Here is a 21,191-nt window from a genome sequence, read left to right on the forward strand (position 1 = left end):
CTCTATTCCCAGCTCCTTATTCCTGGTCTAGGTACCCCACCTTGAAGAATGAGGTCTATCAAAAGTCATTATGAAGCAGACAGAATTGCTACCAGCCAACGCCAGGATAAACTGGTCTGCCAGAGCTCCTTACTGTCTCTCCCTTTTTTCTAGGGAGTCATCCTGAGAAAAAAAAAAAGGGGCAAATGAGCATTCACTTAGGGCACACACCTCTACAAGCAGAATATCTAGCATGTCTACTAGTGATCAACAGCTGCAGTGACAAAATTACTGGTCCTTACCACCCTTACCATCGACTTGAACTCCAAATTATTTTATTTTAGTAACACACCAGAGGTACGGAATAACAGAAAAACAGTAATATACTTTAATACATTATCAACATACATTGTATCATACCATACTAAGAGACAACACAGGCAAGGCTCTCACAAAAATACAGGCACTAGTAGTATTTTATTTCACAGAAAATTAGAAAGTCTGAAAGCAGATGTGGAACCACCACACACGCACACCCCTTACATTCAGCTACTGCAGCCTGAAGGTCATGAGAGGTACAAGAGCAATGAAAACAAATCAAACTATTTTGAACAGTATCCAACTGCTGGGCCCACCTGTACCGGAAGGATAACTACCAGAAGACATCAGGCTCATATTAATTTTTATTTTTGTATGTGTACAACTTAAGAAATTAATCTCAATTTGAAAAAGTTCAAAGTTATCGTTCAACACCACAATGTAGACATACCTTTGAGGCAGCAATTACTACTCCTGTTAAGGCTCTTACGAAAGGATGGATATCATGCAAATGCAATTAAAGAGTACATTACATTTCAAAATATGCAAAACAAGTTCAACTTTGACTCTTTCAGAAAAAGAACATATCAAACATTTTAACTGCAACCCACCAAAGCATTTACATACATGCTTAAAGCTAAGTACATGGACTAAACTTAAGTAAAACGTAACAACTCTAGCTATCTTACCCAGATCAAAACCACAGGCAGCGACCAGCCCCTTCCAACGGCGTAACTGCCCATGTCTGCACCAAGCATGGCACTTTACATTCACATAAACCGCTGCCGACTGCAGAATTCCATATGCTTTTTCAACCTGTAAGGCCCACATTTTTCAGCTTTGGCATCAGTTTGTGACCACTGAAAGGACCTAATGCGTCCACTGAACCTGGGGAGGAGCACGTGCAGGGAGTGCCTGTACTGTAGCAGTGCACTGCAGGTGCTGCAGGGGCTGCGCAATGGAAGTTGTTTCCATCAGACATTTAGAAAGATTCTGACCACCCCTTGCTTACGGTCTCAAAGAGTGAAAGCTGGATTTTTCTTAAACCATAACCATCATTAGCACTGGATCAAACAAGCAATGCTAGCCTACAAGAAAAAATTCTTACTTAGTATTTTAGTATAGGAATGCTACTTGTGCAAACAGTATCTAAAGATGGTCCAGTATTACCAGCAGGGAGAAAGCATCATTCCTGCTCTATGTCATTATAATAAACTGAAGTTAAATATAATTCAGATGGTCAGCTGCGTGACTTTTTCATTGTCAGCATTAACATAACTCAAAAATAAAAGGACTGATAATTTGAAAGCGATGAAAAAGGACACAACTTTTGTGACCTCTCCCAGGGTGTCACATGCGCTGCCTGATGTGTGAAAGGTGCTAGGTGACTACTTTTTCTTTTTTCAAGCCTAATGCTAACACAAGCAAACTTTTGTTGCCTACTCAAAAGGCGGCAATAAATTATTTTCAAAATGTTGTATCATATATAATATTTTTGGCAACTATCAAATTGCCTGAAGGCCCAGACTTTTCAGGAGTTTTGTATTATGTTACATTCAGTGTTTACAAATTTACAAAAAGTATTCCTCACCTAAGAAAACAGTAGTTATAAGTAGGAAGATTTCTTTATTTTAGTCCATCTAATTTTGAGTCACAGCAGCGTATCATTTAGATACTGCTAGGCACATTCTCTGTGTGTATCCACAACTACAAGAACGGAAAAAGGAGAAGAAAGATCCATTTTACTTTAATCCTGACCAGCAGCTGTTAGCAATTTTCTTTAGTTATCACTGTGGGACATGATGGATGGGAAGACTCAATATGCTGAGGAACTAGTATAGAGTGTACAAGTCCTCTCAAGGACTGTTGTTCAACAGCACATTTAGTTTAACTAGGAACTACAGACTGTAAGAGATAACAGATAGTTCCTGGGAGCATCTATCATTCTTCAGAGAAGCTGTCTGATCAAGAGGATAATACCTGGAAGAACAACTGCATGATCTTTTGCTATATAGCTAGTATATCATGGTGTTGAAGGAGGAGAAAAGTGAACATTAACTCAAGTGGTAACTCAAACCCAAGAAATCTGCATAAAAGAACATGTTGAGATATTATTATTTTAAGACTTTCTATACACTTTGCAGCAGAGAAACCAGATACACAAAAACATGCAAGTCAAATAAAGCTAATCTACAATAAACAAAACCAGAAATTTCAAGACTTAAAACATTAAAATATTCACCCAACGCTAAACAGGAGCAATGGAATAAGGTCTATACTTAGCCACGTTATTCAATACAAATTCAATTGGCTCTTCCAGCCTTTATTTTCCTCTTGCTTTTACTTGGGTTTATAATTTTGGGCCATAAACTTAGTGAGTGACATGGGAGTCAAAAAGCAAATGTAAATAAGGCATCTTCCCCTCTCTATTAATAGCGATGCTCCAGGGATTTGTGATTATATATGTATGTAGCTGCACAGCCTTTTTCCAGCCCATAATTACACAGAATGCCCTTCTCCCAAGGATAAAACAGGATAAATAAAAATATTCTTTGAAAAGACATCCTTCTTTTCTGAGCAGACCTATCCCATCTGGGTTGCATACTCTTTTAAAAGCCTGCATTGGCACCAATGACTGACCTCCTGTCTGAAAGTTGTGCCCCATCGTTATTAGATGTAACTCTCAACTCAGGTGAATCTCAACAGATGGATACCCTTTTTTACACTACAGATCTTACAAATAAAAGCCCAGTGAAGTAATTAATACCTTGGTCACCCCCCCAAAAAAAAAATCTCCATTCCAAAATACAAAACCAAATTATTAATCTTTCAAAATGCTCAACCCAAGTCATCACTTGCCATCACAACCATTTTGCCCCAAATCTTAAACACAGACTGTTATGAAAGGCTGGAATTTTTTCATCAAGCTTACAGAGATTAATCCCAGAAAGCTACAAAGACATTCCAATATATTTTAAATGACATAAAAGAACATGGGCAGAACTCTCACCTAAGAGTCAGGAACTTTATAAAAAGGCCTAATTTTACAACTACAGAAGAAGGTAGACAGTGCAAAGCATGAAATACAAAGAGTTTAAAGAGGTTTTTTCATCTCAAAACACCTAAAACCACAGAAGGAAGCAAACTGCACTAGAAGAAATTTACAAGTAGTCTTCAAGGGAAGTACCATGTAAAGCACACTGCATTAATTTAGACTTGACATTATGAGGGCATGTCTCACTGTAGCAAGGTCCATACTAAACACCAGATCAGAGACAGAAGATTAAAGTAAAACATGAGATGCCACAGTCACTGTTCTACTGATCCACCTCTCCTGCAAAGACTCTAAGGTGAGCAGAAACTATGAATCTGCTTAATAAAGGCCATTCTTGCAAAGTCAAAAAAATCATACATCCAATACTTTCATCCCTTCACTAAAATAGAAATACTAAAAAGGAGCACTCCATAACATATCCCCATTGCTTCTGACTGACATGTTGAATCAAAGGCAAAAGCAGAAATTTAGCAGAGATAATTAGAGCAACAAAGATCTTTTAGCACAAGGCAGCATAGCTGAGCAGCCTCCAACCAGGAGATGAATTGTTTGTTACTTAAAAAAAGAAGCTGTTAGGCGACTACTTCCATTTATTGGGCATAGAAAAGTTTTCATCTAGAAGTTAGTCTGAAAAACACATCACCCAGTGTTTAAGCATGTATGAAGCCCAGCAGAAACCAGTGATTAAAAAAAAAAAAACAAAAAAAAAGAAAAAATAAGTATTTGCTGGCTTTCCTTCCAAATATTTCAGAAAAAAACTTCAAATTAATGCTGACAGCAAAGAAGGATGTCAGTCTAATTAGATATTTATTTTTTTTTGTTCTGTCATGCTCCTGATCCAGTTTAAGCACTCCTCTGGAAAAAAAAGTTCTGATCAATGATGAAGGCACAATTATAAAAACCTTAACACATTCACTCTAAATGTAGCTATGCACAAAAGGGGAAAAAGGGTAGGGAAAACAAAGGTGAAGTATATTTCTCTTCAAATAATTAAGTCAGTTTATTTTCCAACAGCCATATAAATTTAAAATATGAAACAACAATAATACAGCTATAGAATCTAGGTTTTCTTTCAAAGCAGCAGCATATAAAACATATAAAAGCTAAAACCTCAGCACAAGCTTCATAAAAACAAGGACTGAGTGAATTTTGCTGAAGACATGAAACTCACAAAATACAGTACACAAAAATACTGGAATGCAAAGATATAAAGCTACACATTTTAGGTAAAGAAAGACATTGTAAAGTATACAAAATTTGCAAAATTAAACCATGGGATCTGGGGGAGAGTACCATGAATACAAAGAGGTTGGCAATTAATACTTGTATATGGAGAGATGAAAGTGGCAGTTTTACATTTAGCATTCAGTTTTCAGGTTCACGACTTCACTTTCTTAGCATCTTTTTTTCCAGAGTTCTCAGTAGCCAAATCTGCTTTTCTCTTCTGGGACTAGAAAGGGGGGGGGAAAAAAATAATTTTACAAATTCTAGGAAATGGTAGCATTCTAAAGAAAAAAAAAAATAATACATGACTGACTATTTAAAAAGAAAGTAAGCGACCTTAATGTGTTATATATTTAAATTCAGCTTTGTAGGATCTAATGGAAGGGCAAACAAAAATCCTAGATTTAGACACTTAATCCTGCTACCCTTTCTATCATCTTGAAATCATTACACAGGCTCAATGCTACAGGTACCACACATACTATGAATTGGATTAAAAGATCAAGACCTTGACTTTTACACAATTCTGTTCTAAAGACGACAATTCTTCAAAAGAAAAGGAGTACTTCTTATCATTCTTCCAGGAACTACTGTGTAGGGGAGGAATAACAATATGAGATTAAATTAAAGCAAGCATATGATGCAGATATGTAGGTACAAAGAGAGCAGTGCTATGTTTTCTTAAAAAGTTTTCCTCTGCTACTTAAACAGAAGACTCAAATAAGAGCCCCAAAATATTATGAATTGGGAACACCTACTTAAAAACTAGGAGAGCTGTGAACAAAGAAATATTACAGTTTAATCTCTCAACTAATGGTTTATACTAAAACAATCAGAAGCTACAATTATCTTTTTCACTTTATAACAATATAATTGAATCTGTCCCACTAGAAGTGCTGTTAAACATACTGCTGTCACTTTTGCTCCTCTTTTCTTCTTTTCAGCTCGCTCTTTTTCCTCAATTTCCATATTTTCTTTTTCTATTAATGATATGAGAGTATTGCAGCGTCTCTGAAACTCCTAAGGGAACAGAAAACATCAAATCTGCTAAATAAATTATATATATTCTCTCATTTACATAAACCTGTTCAAAATTCTTGAATTCCAAAATACTTAAAATTTTCCTAAAACATTCACTATTCCCGAACTAGTAAAATTAGCTTAGTTATTGTTCATCTGTCTTTACTTTTGTGCTACCTTTTTTTATAAAGAAAGGGAGATTTACTGAAATAGTCAAATTCCTAACAAGGAGTTTTCAGGATTGTCTGTATCTTCCAAATGGACACTCCAAAAGACTAATCTGATCTTCTACCTTTTCCAGATTCAGCAAGTTATAGCCTGCCAACATACCATGCCAGATTTTAGGAAGAGTTCTTCAAGTATACCTTTAAATCAGAGAGAAAAATAATCAAAGCTATCTTCAGCAATACTGCCCTGTGGCACACAGGCTGGTTTTTTTGTGACAAGACACTGCAGAGCTTTAAGCTGGTTAAAATCTATCCAGCCTTAAATCATGAACTCACTGTTGTATTTTTAGTTAAACAGCACCAAAAAGCTAGGAGGCCCTAAATGCTTTTAGCATCAAGACAACTTTCAAGCCATCTGAAAGTGATCAAGATTGAAGGCCATGTCATGTATACATTAAAAAAATATTTCCAGTACAACTCAAAGTATCTGCACGGCTGTTAATAACAGTTGGCTTGGTTAATAGAACTCATTTGACTTGGCCAGTTTCTTGTACCTCACTTCAAAAAAAAAATCTCTGACCAAATATACAACTCATTTTCATAATACTTGTTCCATATGTTCTATGTACTTCGAGAACAGCCATTCCATGAGTTTTTCTAACTGAAAGCAAGAAATTTTCTTTCGAGGAAAAAAAAAAAAAAAAGAGACATGAAAATATGTCTTATCTCTATTAAACTCAATGAAGCAAGTTTTGAACCACAAGCTATCCTAGTATTACCTAGTAACATAAATCTTTACAACTAGTCTATTTGCAATGCAGTGAACAGGTGACCTTTTTGCCCAGGAATTAGTCTCTATTTTCTCAGCATCTGTAACCTGTATATTGCCTCAGCCATCATGTCACATGATGGATAACGATGCAGCCTACACACTTTCTTGATCCTGAACGTTCTGAAACATTCAAGCATACGACTCATCTTTGAGACGTTAATACCCTCAAGTTTAACCACATTCCTTAAGTTCTATAGTTTCCACAGCTTCCTCTACAAAGGGTGCTCCATGGCCTTGCGTGAAGGCAGCGTAATTCAGAATAAACATAGAGAATCCTGCCCACCATGTGAATTGGGTTTTTTTTTAAACCAAAAAGAAAAAAAAATCAGTACATTTTTCTTGACAGCTCTCTACTGGAAGTGTTCCAATCTCATGTGTGTAGTTTTGCAAAGTATTATCAGTCATTTCTACCACATCCATGTAAAAGTAACCCCACACACTCTGATTCAACCATAAATTAGGGCGCCATGCTTGCACCCTGGAATGCAATAGTCCTCCTGGACCTAGAATACTTTCACTTAAACCAATAAAAAAAACCAAATTCCACTCACACAATTTTTAGATAAACTGGTAGTAAGTCTGAGAAAACTCCAGTGCAAGCCATCCCAACCACATACTGTGTCCCTAAACACAGAACAAAAAAGTCTCTGCCCCAAAAACCTACACAATCAACAAAGAAGAGCAGATAAAAAGTAAAAGACAGAAGTGGCAAGATAATTGTCAACATCAGAAGCATTTTACATAATTTGCATTTGTGTGCACTGCACTCAAAGTCTTAGGAACTGTAGGTGAAGACCAATGCCAAGTTGCTCTGTAACAATAATCAGACAGATCTTTTTTACTAAGAGAGAAGCTGGGTTCTGCTGAATTCGAGACAAGCAGTTAAGCAGAAAGGACTAAGAAATAACCTTGATCCATTTGCCTAAGGCACTGAGAAAAATCCTCCGCCTTCCTGGAGAAAGATGTTTGCATAAATACATACATTTATTAAAGGGTACAGGTTCATGGTTAGACTTTCCAGATGGACTACTACCCCTGAACATCTGCTGTGGACAGAGGATGGACTCAAAACCAATTTTCTCTGGAGAATCACAGAAGCAGTTGACAGTAAGATGTGACATGCACACAGGTTTCTTCTACACCTACCATCAGAAAGAATCTGCACGATAAATCCTGCCTTGAGCTACTGAAATTTCAATATGGACTGATCCATTCCATTTTATACTAGAAAAATACAGTTAGAGTTTAAAATGCCTTGCACTTTAGAGATGAGATTTTATTCAGTGTGGCCTGATACTTTTCTCTTTAGGATGGAAAGAGATAAGATGTGCTTTGCTCACCCCTTCATAGCTATAAAGACCCGTATTGCAATAAATAAGATGGGAGCACTGAACCATCACCTTCTGCATGACTGAAGGCAGAGATGCTGACTTGGGAATGAAACTAGTCCTAAGATTTGCCAACAGGCCTGTATATTCCTGTATTTACAAAGGAGCCATTTGTCTTATACTAGCTAGGGTGTGTGGAAAGGTAGAACATAATATGCACAATTTATGACTTCAGAAGAGAGATACATGATTCACTACTGCCATGATATTTTGCATTCTCCCTGCATGGACAGAACTAAAAGAACAGTAACAACTAAGCTTAAAAAATTTAAGCCTCTGTGCCTAGTTAAAAAAAAAAGCTACAATTTTAGGCACTCTCAATCTCTTTGAAAACTTACATTTTGGATAAACCATCTGGTTTTGGAATAAATATGTGAAGCAGAATTATTGTTTTCCAAAGAGAAATCCTTCAAGAAGAAGAAACCGAAACAAGAAGATGGAAGCTAAATCAGCTATTTATATGGAATTCGAGAGACATCTAGTGGTTAGCAGAACACAAAGTCTTCTCAAAGAGCCTAGTCCTTTCCAGAATTATGCTGCCCTTTCTATCTTGTTCCACATCAGTTTGAATGATCACATGCGCATTTCACTATTCTAAGTTTTATCCACTTTCACTGAACTTACTGTTTACCCCTTATTAAACATTTTGATTTATACTTGGTTCATTACTCTTGGTATCCAGTGACTTTCCAGCACATTTCTCCATAAAAACTACCAAGCTGGTGCAAAATGGACCCATAGAAATTAACACTTCCACAAACGTCAGGATATTTGAATACCTAAAATATATCAGTGACTGGTCACTATAAACTATTAAACCATACATATCATGACAGTTTAACACATTTAAGAAAATTAAATACACATTGAAAGATTACTTTAGCTTTGTATTTTCATACTATTCTTTTTCAATCGTGTAATAGCAGAAAACCAAAAAATATTAACAGATTTTTTTAGAATGTAGGCCAGAAGACTGACTGTATTCCCAGTGCCTCAATTTCAGCATTAGACACCACAGAACATATTTTCACATTTTAGCAAATGACTCCTATCCCCTTTGAAAAGAAAATTATGCTGAACATAAGGATTTGCAAGAAGATTTCAACTGAGTATTTAACTCTACCCCTGACTTAACTATATGACAACTAATAGTAAATGTTGAGCTACATTTTTAATTTCTAGTACCCACTTCTATGATTTACTTAAACGGATTCCTCCAGAGAAAACTTTAAAGAAACTTCACAATAGACTAAATATTGGAGGTTTCTCTTTTATGGACATAATTTTAAAGTCCAGTATTTCTTCAAACAGACATTTTAGCAAGAAAAGCTTGTAATTCTTTTCAATTAAGGGTTAACAGCTGCACTATTCACAAACACTTTAATCGCTAAAATATCAAGTAGAAATTGTATTGCATAGTTATAAGTAGCACTAGGAAAAGCAAATATCCCCACCTGTTCAAATACACATTTTAAATATTTTATCTTATGTTTTATTTATTCTTAGTATGGTACCCAGAACTCTGAAAGAACATTTTATAAACAAATGTTGAGGCCAGGAAATGAAGGCAGTAAACAATAACACACAGTGGTTCCACAATTGCTAGGCTAATCTACTAAAAAAATCCAGATTTGTATATGAAATGACATTTAAGTTACAAGACTGCAGCATAACATTTAATTAGAAAAAAATTTTTAAGACAACAGGGAGAATCTATGACACCTGTATAAAGGACACTGTGCTCTACTCCCTTTTATCAGCCATGACCAACATGGTTTTGTATCCAACCAGACAAAACAAAACCCAACGCGTTCCAGCTCTCACTCATTGCAAGCGAGTAAGATGAAGTTATTTCCTGTATTATGAAAAAGTCTGGAAGTACATTTTCACTATATAAGTACGTTCACATGAAAATGCACACCTGTTTTTTTTACAAATTTTACTCCTAAGGAAAAGGAACTGAATCAGGGGAGATATCAGCAAAAATTCCAGGGCAGAGCTAACAGCTTTTTACCATCAAGAGAGTCCCATATTCGGAGATCGGTACCTACACAGCTTATTATTTGTAACTACCAAAGCTTCTGTTAGTGTTATGACTTCCCACTTAATGATTAAAAAAAGAATGCCTCTGCTTTTCAAACAAAGGAGAGAAAAAAATACAGCTAAAACTCAGAGTACTAGTTTACTTGCTATCAAACTTGTATTATATTCCTCAGGTATGAATAAAAGCTTCAGAAAAGTATAATTAAAAAAATTAAGTACTTCCATGTGACAATATTCACAACTACAACGTGCATTTTAAACCAATTGCTTTAATGATTCTTACATGGATCACTACATTTCTTCGTGCTTTTAGAAATTAAGTTCCAATATTAAGAAAAGGTCTTTTTTTCTAGTATACAACTCAGATGTTTTCAGTCTTTATATTGTCCAATAATTCTGAAAAGCAGTTGTATCTTAAGAGACTTTTTTTGGTAAAACTTTCAATTTGCAATAAAAGTAACAAGGGTATTTGTAAGGATAGTCTATCTCTACATTAATCCCTTTGGGTAACATGGGACTTCCGCTTGGCAGGTTTTCTAATCTGTTTCAATTTATTACGTTATTTGCTGTACTAAGGAAAAAGGTTATTTTATGAATGAGAAATGAGAATAAAAACTAAAGTTATTTTTTCAGCACTTGTTTCTTAGATTCCAATATTCTGGCACAAGTCCGAATTTTATGTGGCGGTGCTTAAAAAGGCAGAACAAGATACTTCACATAATGACTTAGTCCATGTAACTGATACCTACCATTGCAGTTCTAGATTTGATAAACCAGTCAAATCTGAACTGAGGAGCATTGCGCACACACTGCCTTAGTTCCTCATACACATTTTCTTTGTCAAAGCCCATCTTGTGTAACATGCATATCAAAAACCTGTCTTCCTCTTCTGTGTAATTCTTTCCTTTGTTTGTTCCATACTGAATACGCAACTGGTGAAAAGGTGCTTTATACCTTGCAATCTGAATGCAGAACAAAAATAAGGGCTATTAAACATACAATCTTACATCAAGGACTTGTTACATATTAGTGTAGATTACCAATACATGATATCCTACATATGCTATATAAAAAGCTAGAACTCCCATCCCCAACCATTTCTTTTCTGAAGGAATTTGGAAGAAGTCAGCTGAAGAAAACAAAAACTCTTTAATAATTACTTTGGCATCAAGGGCTTTCTTGATACTGATCCTCCGCTGAATTCTTGCCTCTCCTCGTTCAATCTGAGCCATAATCCTCTCAATGTCCTGTAGTTCATTACAACGTTCCCAGAAAACAGCTAAAACCAAAACACATAATTTGTAAAGTCAAGCCTTTTCCTCTACTCTTACTACTTCACTCAGCTGAGGAACCCCAGCAAAGAAAAAAAACTGCAGTTTGTGGTTCCATTAAGTCTTAAAGGATTTGCTAATACTCTTCCTTCTACTATGCTAGCCAAGAAATAAACTTGCATAGAACCTTTATTCAATGTTTTTAAAAGTTAACTATAAACAAAGGTTTAATAACAACTGTAGTTATGTAAAACTCTGAAAAAATTACTTTTGTAACAATGGTGAAACAGGTCAGAAGCGCTAGTCTAGCAGCGAAACATTCATATTTCAGTAGCTATCTCTAAGGTCAGAGACTACTTGGTCTGTTAAAAAAGCTAGTAATGTGTGGCTCCTCCAGTGACATCTTTTAGTCATCCCAAAGTTAGTTCAACATTTTGAAGGAAACTCTTGTGGAGCTTTTCCTTTTAAGCTACAGAAAGCACACTGCAAAGTTAAATTTTATGAAGGTGTTTAGTAAAATTAAATTCAAGGATGAAAGAGGAAGAATTCCGTGCAAATTAAGATGCAATGAGTAAATACAAGACACAAAGATAAGGCATACTAGCCAAAATAGCACATATACTTACAGCATAAAGAATCATGTTGCCACTGTAAGGCAGCTTCACGATTCCACAAGACCATGTGTTCAACATAAATTAACTCTGCCAAGTTGTAAATTTTTTTTATAAAGGCAGCTGAAAGTGTATTTATATGCTGCAAATTCAACCTTTTTAAAAGAAGTCTTCTGAAAAGAACCATCATGTGCTTTTTAAAATTTTTAAAAAAATTATTCTTATACACATCCAAATTCTTTATCTTGTAATTTTAAAAGAACACTTAGCAAAAATTACGGTGATACCACGTGATTAAGAAATATGCTTCAAAATACCACAAACCTGAATACTCAATGACCTCCTCAGGTGACTTTCCCTCCACCTCACGGGCAATATTGTCTATATCGTCACGACCATATTTCTCATTAGCTTTAATAAACTGATTAAAATCTCTTTTATTCCAGTTCGTAAAACCCTGTAAGTAGCAAGAGATCAAAGAAGGCATTACTAGGTAGAAGGAAAACATTTTGCTAAACTTTGCAGAGGCATTGCCAATTGGAGCAAATGATACATACACAAGACAATGTCACGTAATTACAGTGGTTAACGGTCTTTCAGGATTTCCGTAAGCTTGTATTATCCAGGCTTTATTACTGAATCATTAAAAGTCTAATGAGTTATTTTTGTGCATGACTCCACATGCATTAGTAAGAACTTTTTACTCTTCTTTCTTCTTAAAACTTTATGTGGTGTTTCTCCAAAGAAACAAGCTCAATGGTAAGTCACTGCAATTTCATTTAAGCCACCCCTCAGCAGATACAAGCAACAGAAGTCTTAAGAGTAGAGGGTGCACCAATGCAAGTGTCATTACATGTTCTTAGAGTAGGACCAGTATCTAAAGCAAGAGCTCCTACTTCAGACATTTACAAACCTTGAACCAGACACTGGATGGAAGCGTAAGTATGTCAAGAAACGATCTCTAGTCCAAAAAGATGCAATCAAATGGAAACTCTATAGCGCTGTCAAACAAAATTTGTTGTTATGTACCAAAGAAATTAATCCAAAACTGAACAACAGTTAAGTGAGATACAATGCACAAAAAAATCATCCAAGAATGAGATATTACAGTTTAAAGAGAAGGAAAGAAGAAAACATCAAGAACACACAAGAAAAAAATCACATGCCTAAACAGCAATTTAGTGCATTGAGTTTCTTTCATCACAGACATAAATTTAAAAGGCACTCTTGTCAGTTCTCCGGCTAAGCTCACTCCACAATTAGATAGCATCTTACAAGAAGTCTAATATACACAATACAAATATTTCTTTTTAATCATTAACAACAGACTGACATGCATATCAGCACCAGCTTGAGTACTTCCTCTGCTACAAACAGGTGAAATTAATAGTCACATTGTGACCTTGCAAATTCCTTCTCAAAGTACACCACACCCAATTCTTTTACACAAAAATTTCTGAATCAAAACATCCTGTTCATTTTTGAGGCATATCCCTCTTAAACAATTAGCTTCCAATAAGCCTACTCAGCAGGATAATAGTCCAAAAAGTCAAGAAACTAGCCAGTGACAGGGATTCAGTCCCAGTATAAAGGAACATGCCTAACAACCCAACTAGGACAAAATGAAGGGATGTGACAGGTCTTACACTGTGTCAATAGCATATATGTTGATAGAGGCTTGTCCTCTCTATATACAAAGCCTTACCGATAAAACATGCAAGGCAGATGCATATACAAGAAACCTACTGACTGGATTCTGCACGTATTGCATCTACTACACAAGTCCTCGCCTCAGAAACATTGCAGACATTCAAGGGAATAGTAGGTGACTAAAACATCAACTTGTTCAAGGACAGGAAAGGTCCCTCAAAGCAAACCAAGCAAAATCATCACATATATTGTGCTTTCTGCACTGATCTTACAGGAAGAAGCTTTCCTGTGCATGTTTATCATTATTAGTATTTATATCTCATACTAGTAACAAAAAAAAGTGTGATTAAATACTTCAGCTGTTTTCATTTTACCTGTGTTAGAAGCTTTTCTTTCTCTTCAGTTTCCTCACTATTCAGAGGCATAGACTCATCTATCTTCTTTTGTTCTTCTTTTTGTACCTGAGCTGCATTTGGGAGCTCAGGATTCCTGGGGACCTAAAAATCAGGGGTATCAATACGCAGCAGCACAGCAGTGTTATTAAAAAAAGACTGTACACTTTTCTATCAACCTTGGTTTACAATTTATAAGCACGTTAGATCTCACAGGACTGATGCAGTCCACACCCACTAATCATTTGTTGTCACAGAAGTAAAAAAAAAAAAAAAGCCCAAACAAAAAACCCACACCACCACACATTGGCTACCCTGAAGAAACCAACCACAATAAAAATATTTTAAAGATAACTACCAGAACATTTTCATCAGTATCTACAAAACTGTTGCAAAATTGAAAATATTATCTTCCAAGACAAGGTGATGTATCAAACACTGTCATTTAACTATGCTCATTCCTTCTTGTTTCACAAGCTCTGAATGTAAAGTTTATCTTCACTTATAAGTACCAAAAGGGTCCTATTCACTGTTTCTTTAAGAAACTTCAGTGAGAAACACAGTAGAATAAATGGTAAAATACATTTTTTCCAACTAATATTAAAGCAGTGATCTGCACAAGTTAACAAATGTCTTTTACCTAGATCTGAATCTTACTGCTTAAACCCTTCCTCTCCAAAATAGGACCAGACTTTGTCAAACATAATTTTGTTATGCCCTGTACCCACGACTTCTACACACAATGACTTAGGGATATTGTGAGAGGCAGAACCTCACACATAACGTAAGCTGTCGCAGTTCACCGATTTCAGTGGCATTTTTCATTTTCTCTTACATCCAACGGTTTATGTTTCATAATTACAGCGAAACATTAAGCTTTGCCAGGTTTACTATAAAACCTGCACTCGTGACCTTCAAACCTGCACACTGCCAAAGTAAGGATGAGACAGACAACATAATGTAAAAAGGCCTAACAACATTTTGTCTGTCCCTCTCCACATTAACACCAATTTGTGACCTTTAAATTGCTTATGGCAATACCATATCACAACAGCAAACAAGTCAGAAACCAGTATCCAGTAAAGATTGTGTAGACCTTATATATTTCTGCAGCAAAAGGGAAAGGAAGTTAAGAGCTGTTTTTAACACCTAAGAAATGTCCTTGGCTTCGGTGGCTGAAGAACTGACACCAAGCTTGGTCTCTACCTACATGATACCTTTTCATATTGTTTATGAGTCTGTAGTTTTAATAATAAACTCTCTTCAGATGGAAAGTTACACTTTCATTTCAAAGCAGAACAATCACATTTATCACTTTCATCACCAGTAAACAGTCATACTAAGTTTTTAGTATAACAAGTATTCGTGTTCGACCTATCCAGTCTGACACACTTCATTAACAGGACTGAAACACCTCTCTTTACATGCATACCTTCAACATTAGCAATCCTCTCATCCTCATTTGTTGGAGTATTAACTGAGTAATTTTTTCGTCCTAAACTAATTACATTTCCTTTAATTCTTATCTTAATTCTATCCTGTCATCCACAAATTTCTTTCTGCTTCAAAGTAGATTCTAAGACACCTTCTGTTTTTTCTCAAAAATATATTTTGCTCTTTTGCAACACAAATTTTCTACCCGTTGCTTTGTACGGCAAGTTTACATTCTCCAACACATTTTATATGTGGTTTCCTCTTGCTGCAACCTGCCATGAAACATGGGGCTTTTTAAAGTTAGTTACATGTCTGGAAGTAGGGAATCAGTTTGATTTACTCAGCCAATACTGGCACAAGTAATGAAAAGCAACATCAAAACAGTATCAGTGTTCACCACTTGTCCAGTAGCGTCAGCAGGGAGGAGGGAGAAATTCAGCTAAGGCATAGCAGGGAAAAAAAAAAAAAAAAAAAAAGTCTGTTGTCTGGTTTTCTTTTTGTAGTAGTAATACATTCAGACTTCTTCACACCTTTAAACATTTTATATCCCAGCAAAATGCAAGGAAAATTGATGTCACTTTACTTACCTTCATATCAACACAAAGTCAACTACAATATTACCTTAAGTTACTTTCTGCACAAGATATAAAAAAAGCTGTAACAAAAAAAAAATCATTCCCTGGAAGGTGATCTAATATTAACTAATAATTATTTTCTCACTTCATGTAATACGCAAAAATGAATGTGTGGTGTGTGGTCTAAGGTATCAGAACTGCCTTTCTTTTTTGCACTCTTATTTTATTGCTAGGAATCCCCCATAAAACACAAAGCTACACAGATAGGAAATTTTTAAATGAAGGAAGGTATTACAACTACTTTTTCTGTTCCACAGTGGAACAGAAACAGGGGAATAGAGACTGTAAGCCATTTCCTTCACAATGAGAAGCACTTAGCAAAAAAACTAAGACCAGAATGGTAAGTTTTTTAGTTGCCTTCTCATTTACTTCATTTAGCTATTATTGTCAAGGTTGCGGTAAATCTGCAGAGGGGAAATAAAAACCATTACCTTATATCCAATAGTCTTACGATAATACAGAATTTCTTTTTCCAGAAGTTCAAATAACCGTGGTGGGAAAAACTGGAAATCCTGAATATTTGGTTGTTTTGGAGGTCTTGGAGCCTTCAAAAACACAAAGGTATATTAACATTGTGTAAACTTGATTTCTGTGCAATTAAACTGCCATAATTCAGCAGTGGTGGCAAACTATCACTGTATAAATAAATTTCATTACCAGTATAGGGTGAGAGCAGGGGTTGCAACATGGGAGAGAAGAGCAAAAGAACATAAGAGACCCTCCATATTTGCCAGCTTCTTTCTTACCTTTGGGACTTTCGGTTCACTGACACGTAGGGCTTCTCTGAAATAAGCATCAACTGCATAATTAGCTTTGCGTTCTCGTTTCGGAGGCTCTATCCATTCCATCATGCTCAACTACACGCACAACAGAATAAAGAGATATTAAAAGGAACTGTATGCTTTCCTAAAGTTGCAAAAATAATGACTAATGTGGCACTGCAGAACAGGAATGTATTTTTGCAGAGCAGATTGAATGGTTCTGTTCAACAATATGAATACTCCAACAGTGCTCAAAAACAAGCTATAAATTATAGCTGATTGTAACATGTATTTAAACACATAAAAGATAATACATAAGTAAAGCAGCGCAGTGGTACAGACAGATCCTTTTACTGTATTCTACTTACTTCAGACACCTGAGTAAGGTTACGATTCCCTCTACCAAAACACAATGGAAGGACTGCGAACTTGGATTCTGAATTCTCTAATATCTTGTGATACGTAACGAATTGTTCTCCTCTAAATACCACAATGAATAACCTCTAAAGAGGCTAAAACACCGGCAAAAAACAATCCATTAGTAGCAAATTAATCTTAGCTAAACTACTGGAATTAAGAAGTTACTAGAGCATATTTCAAGACTATGGGGTATTTAGCTGGATTCTTGTAAAGAAATTATCAACGTGGAAAAATAATCTTATGCATATATGCACATACCCCGCTATTCTCATTAAGTATTTTATTTTTCAAAATGTTTCTACAAAAATGACAAGAGACCTGGGTTAGAAGGGCATTCAGTTAACAAATAAAGAGTTTACATATCTGATTCTGGATAAGATCTTAGGGATATCTTGACTATAGTCCCATACACACCAGATACACAGAAGTAACATTGTAAAGACCCTGAGTAATACCTCTTTGCTTGGATGATCCTTCTATAATTAGGTAAGTCAATCTACCAACAGTTCACATTTTTGCAGTGGAAGTTCTAGTCGTGAGGATTAAAGACTTAAGTCCAAGTTCCATATATAAAATCATTATCAGGCCTGTTTTTTCCTGCCAGTTATGCAGCAGTAAAATAATACTGACTGCAGCAGTATACTAGAATACAACACAGTATTTTTGCTGCAGAAAAAATAAAATTTGAGCAACATTATCAGGTTTTACCATGAAGAAAAATGGTGGGACTGAAAGCTAATTTTAAAAAAATTCAGAGTATTTATGCTTCTGCAGTTCTACATGAGTTTTTCAATAGCTCCTTACTTCTGTAGACTAACCTTGACAGCCACAACTTTTAGTATGGCCTTTATGCTTGCACCTCTAAACTAAAGTCTTAAAGACCAAGAAAAATTACCTTTTGTTTTTCTCTATAATCTTCACCTTCAAAGTTGTATAAGCTCATCTCTGTGTCCATAGTGAAATTTCTTAAGGAGCTCTCCCCCATTTTCTGCAATCGTTCATTCATTTCAGCTGTCTAAAAATACAGGAAGATACTGTCAGGCTCACTCAATCTGTTTTATCTTTTCTGAAAAAAATCAGCTGTCCTCAGTATTAAAGCACTCTCAATGTCTCTTTCTGCTTTAAACCTTTACTTATATTTTTCATGTAAGAAAAGATGCCCACAGTGCTTTTCAATTTTGAACAGTCTGAATCCATAACTTTTCATTAAACTAAAGTTATTACGTTGGGATGTAGCCCGACAACTGTATGATTTATCTTTTAAATTTCAATTAAATTTATGCCCAACTCTTTAAAGCTGAAATGGTAGTTCATTTTTCAGAGCTACCTATTCCCTAATGAAGTTCCATAAAAGTTTTGTATCTATTAGACTTATTAGCACAAAAATTACATCTTTTTAAAAGCCCACAAAATAAACAATGCCTAAGATATGGTGCACACAGTCTGAACTTTGAAAATAAATATAATTCACTAATTCTACCCCTTCAAAACTTATGAAAGTTTTGAAATATTTACAAATAGTAAAGTAATAATTGGGCATAAAAATATTTACATAATCAGATTTAATTTCTATTTTGTGCATACATGTTTAACGTTTGACACTTCGAATTCCATATGAAACTTTCTCTAACCTTCTTTTCGCCTCTTTCTAAAATAGTGGTTATATCTTCTTCTGTCAGCTCACTATCTTTGGAAGCAAAAACATGTGTGGCTCCATGCCGGATCATCTGCAGCATTTCATCTTTTGCCAGTTTATTAGACTGCTGGTCTATGAGCCTTCCTAAAATTAGAAAAAACACACTGAAAGTTATAATACAAGAGTTCTAGCAGAGACAGGCAAACAGTGGATTTTTTTAGTTCACTGGCAGAACATGAAAAGAAAAACAGAACCATACAAAAAAAATTACTTTTCACTTGAGCTGAAAATAAACAGAAATCAGGAACTTCAGGGAAAATAAAAAAAGCTTTGGGTCAAGCCATAAACAAAGAATGTTTCACATTCAAATGCTTCAAATCCAAATTTTATGTTTAACATCTTATTCTTACAGTTAGTTGAACTTTTCAAGATCAAAATCTTATTTCAAGATGAAAAATGACAAAGTGTTCTATAATAACCATCAAGAAGTACTTAAGATTTTTAACACTCACCACTAATTCCAACCCAAATCTCTGGATTTTTTCCCAAAATTCTAATTTCTGTCCCAAAATTTCACTTGTCCTATCTTATCTCTTCACAGATCATCAAAATTTTGACCACTGACCTTTCAGTAGCCCACTCTTTTGGAAATACAAACAACCCTCAAAACTTGGCTTGAGAGCCTTAGGTTTGGACTAACTATTCTTCCAAGAGCTTCTACAGAAAGACACACAAAGCAGTTTTAATGTTGAGTAAATTCATATACAGTAAGAAGCACATCTATATAATTGTTTTTAATCTGTCATGGAACATGTATTTTTTTTTTCCTTTCTAACATATCACAAAACCCAAGTAACATCTATTCAGCTATAGTTTTCTTTCCTCATTTAAAGTCTTAGTATAAGTCCATGCCCACATTATTTAGGAAAACAAAATTTTTTCAAAGATTTTCAGCTGAACAAGTGAATAACTTATACATTACAGTTTCTTAGGCTGATTTAGTGTACTGCTATTACACACAAGGCCTGCTTTCTCTCATACTGGACATTTGTAAAGTTATTTAACCCATAGTTTAAGGGACTGAACAATTCTGTTGCAGACAAACATATATAGCAGTTGATACCTTGTTGTATAACTATAGAGTCCAGTCTCAGTTTTATTTCAGCTCTTTCTACAATCCTCTCTTCAACAGTATTATCAGTGATTAGTCGAAACACCCGTACTGGTTTCTTTTGACCAATACGATGCGCACGATCCTAACAAACATAAATCAATGAGTGTTCAGCAACAAAAACTCACAAGCAATAGACAGTTAGCTTGTAGAAACAGCAGACCGAAACTAGCATATATTTCTTGGTTCCTCGCTTATTCAAGAGTATACAAAGATGTTCAACTATTATGGTAATATTTACTTCTATCTGGCTATTACACCTTTTTAAGTTTGGGTCGTTCTATAGTAATAAATGCATCTACCTCATTGTAAATGAAGATATCAATGTCTGTCTAGACTGCAACTGGGAAGTGGAGATACACCAGTACATACATAGATACATCTGCACTGCTTTCAAAATAATTCTATCTTTTGACATAAGTATTGAAACTCTGGCATCCCTGGCTTGAGCATACTAATTCCATGGGCAAAGTCCATGCAGCCACAACTTCAACGCTGTAGTTGTCCCACGCTAGCTACATTAAAGCATCAACACACAGCACACACAGTACAGGCACAATACACAGCAAATAAGGTTACATGACTAACATACTACACTTATCTGTAATAAAACTTGCCTTTATTCTCTCTGGAAAGCATGAGTAACACTCTTATTTTGTCTTCTTAAATAAAAAAAGTTTAAACAACTAGCCTTCAAACTATTGGTACCAGGATTTTCTGACTGTCCTTTAAACATGTGTCAATAAATCTTTTTCTCTCCTGCATAATCCTGGTTTCTTCCTGAAAAATCCTACTAAAGCTCACAAATCACACATCAGTTTCCAGGAATTCAATCTACCATTGGTAGTCAGCATGCATACTGAAAGGTAAATATTCGCAGTAAATACCTGATGTGTTTAAGTACATGAAAAAACACCAACAAAAAACACCACAAAACAGAACAAAGACCCAACCCCCCAATCATGCAAGAAGGATCATGCGATTTCTATTCCATATGAAATTAATTATAGACTTAATTTTGTGATATTCAGCACTCAAAGATTTTAGTATGTTTAACCCAAGATAAGGGTTTTTTCCATCCTCATGACAGCACCAAATAAAGCAGCAACAAGGTGGGCTGCAAAATAAGTTCCCCAAACAGGAGGAACACAAACTGTATGCTTTTAATTCTTTGCTATTATTTT

General features: G+C 35.3%; 1 protein-coding gene across 3 annotated transcripts in view; it reads right to left on the reverse strand.

Annotated features, from left to right (window-relative positions):
* Nucleotides 1-344: 344 nt before the first annotated feature.
* Nucleotides 345-21,191, reverse strand: part of SMARCA1 (SNF2 related chromatin remodeling ATPase 1) — a 36,334-nt gene continuing 15,487 nt past the window's right edge. For 2 of the 3 annotated variants that reach the window (XM_080365451.1, XM_080365453.1), the window contains exons 14-24: nucleotides 19,960-20,092; nucleotides 18,832-18,980; nucleotides 18,096-18,215; nucleotides 16,766-16,876; nucleotides 16,451-16,564; nucleotides 13,933-14,055; nucleotides 12,233-12,365; nucleotides 11,187-11,305; nucleotides 10,776-10,988; nucleotides 5,486-5,596; nucleotides 345-4,802 (exon numbers count right to left, since the gene is read on the reverse strand). In XM_080365451.1, the coding sequence (XP_080221577.1) occupies nucleotides 4,731-4,802; nucleotides 5,486-5,596; nucleotides 10,776-10,988; nucleotides 11,187-11,305; nucleotides 12,233-12,365; nucleotides 13,933-14,055; nucleotides 16,451-16,564; nucleotides 16,766-16,876; nucleotides 18,096-18,215; nucleotides 18,832-18,980; nucleotides 19,960-20,092 (1,398 nt within the window). In that variant the 3' untranslated portion in view covers nucleotides 345-4,730. The remainder of the gene's footprint in view (nucleotides 4,803-5,485; nucleotides 5,597-10,775; nucleotides 10,989-11,186; nucleotides 11,306-12,232; nucleotides 12,366-13,932; nucleotides 14,056-16,450; nucleotides 16,565-16,765; nucleotides 16,877-18,095; nucleotides 18,216-18,831; nucleotides 18,981-19,959; nucleotides 20,093-21,191) is intronic. The other variant, XM_080365452.1, reaches the window with a different exon arrangement.

This window comes from Falco punctatus (assembly GCF_963210335.1).
Source record: "Falco punctatus genome assembly, chromosome: 15".
In the NCBI taxonomy this organism is placed as follows: Eukaryota; Metazoa; Chordata; class Aves; order Falconiformes; family Falconidae; genus Falco; species Falco punctatus.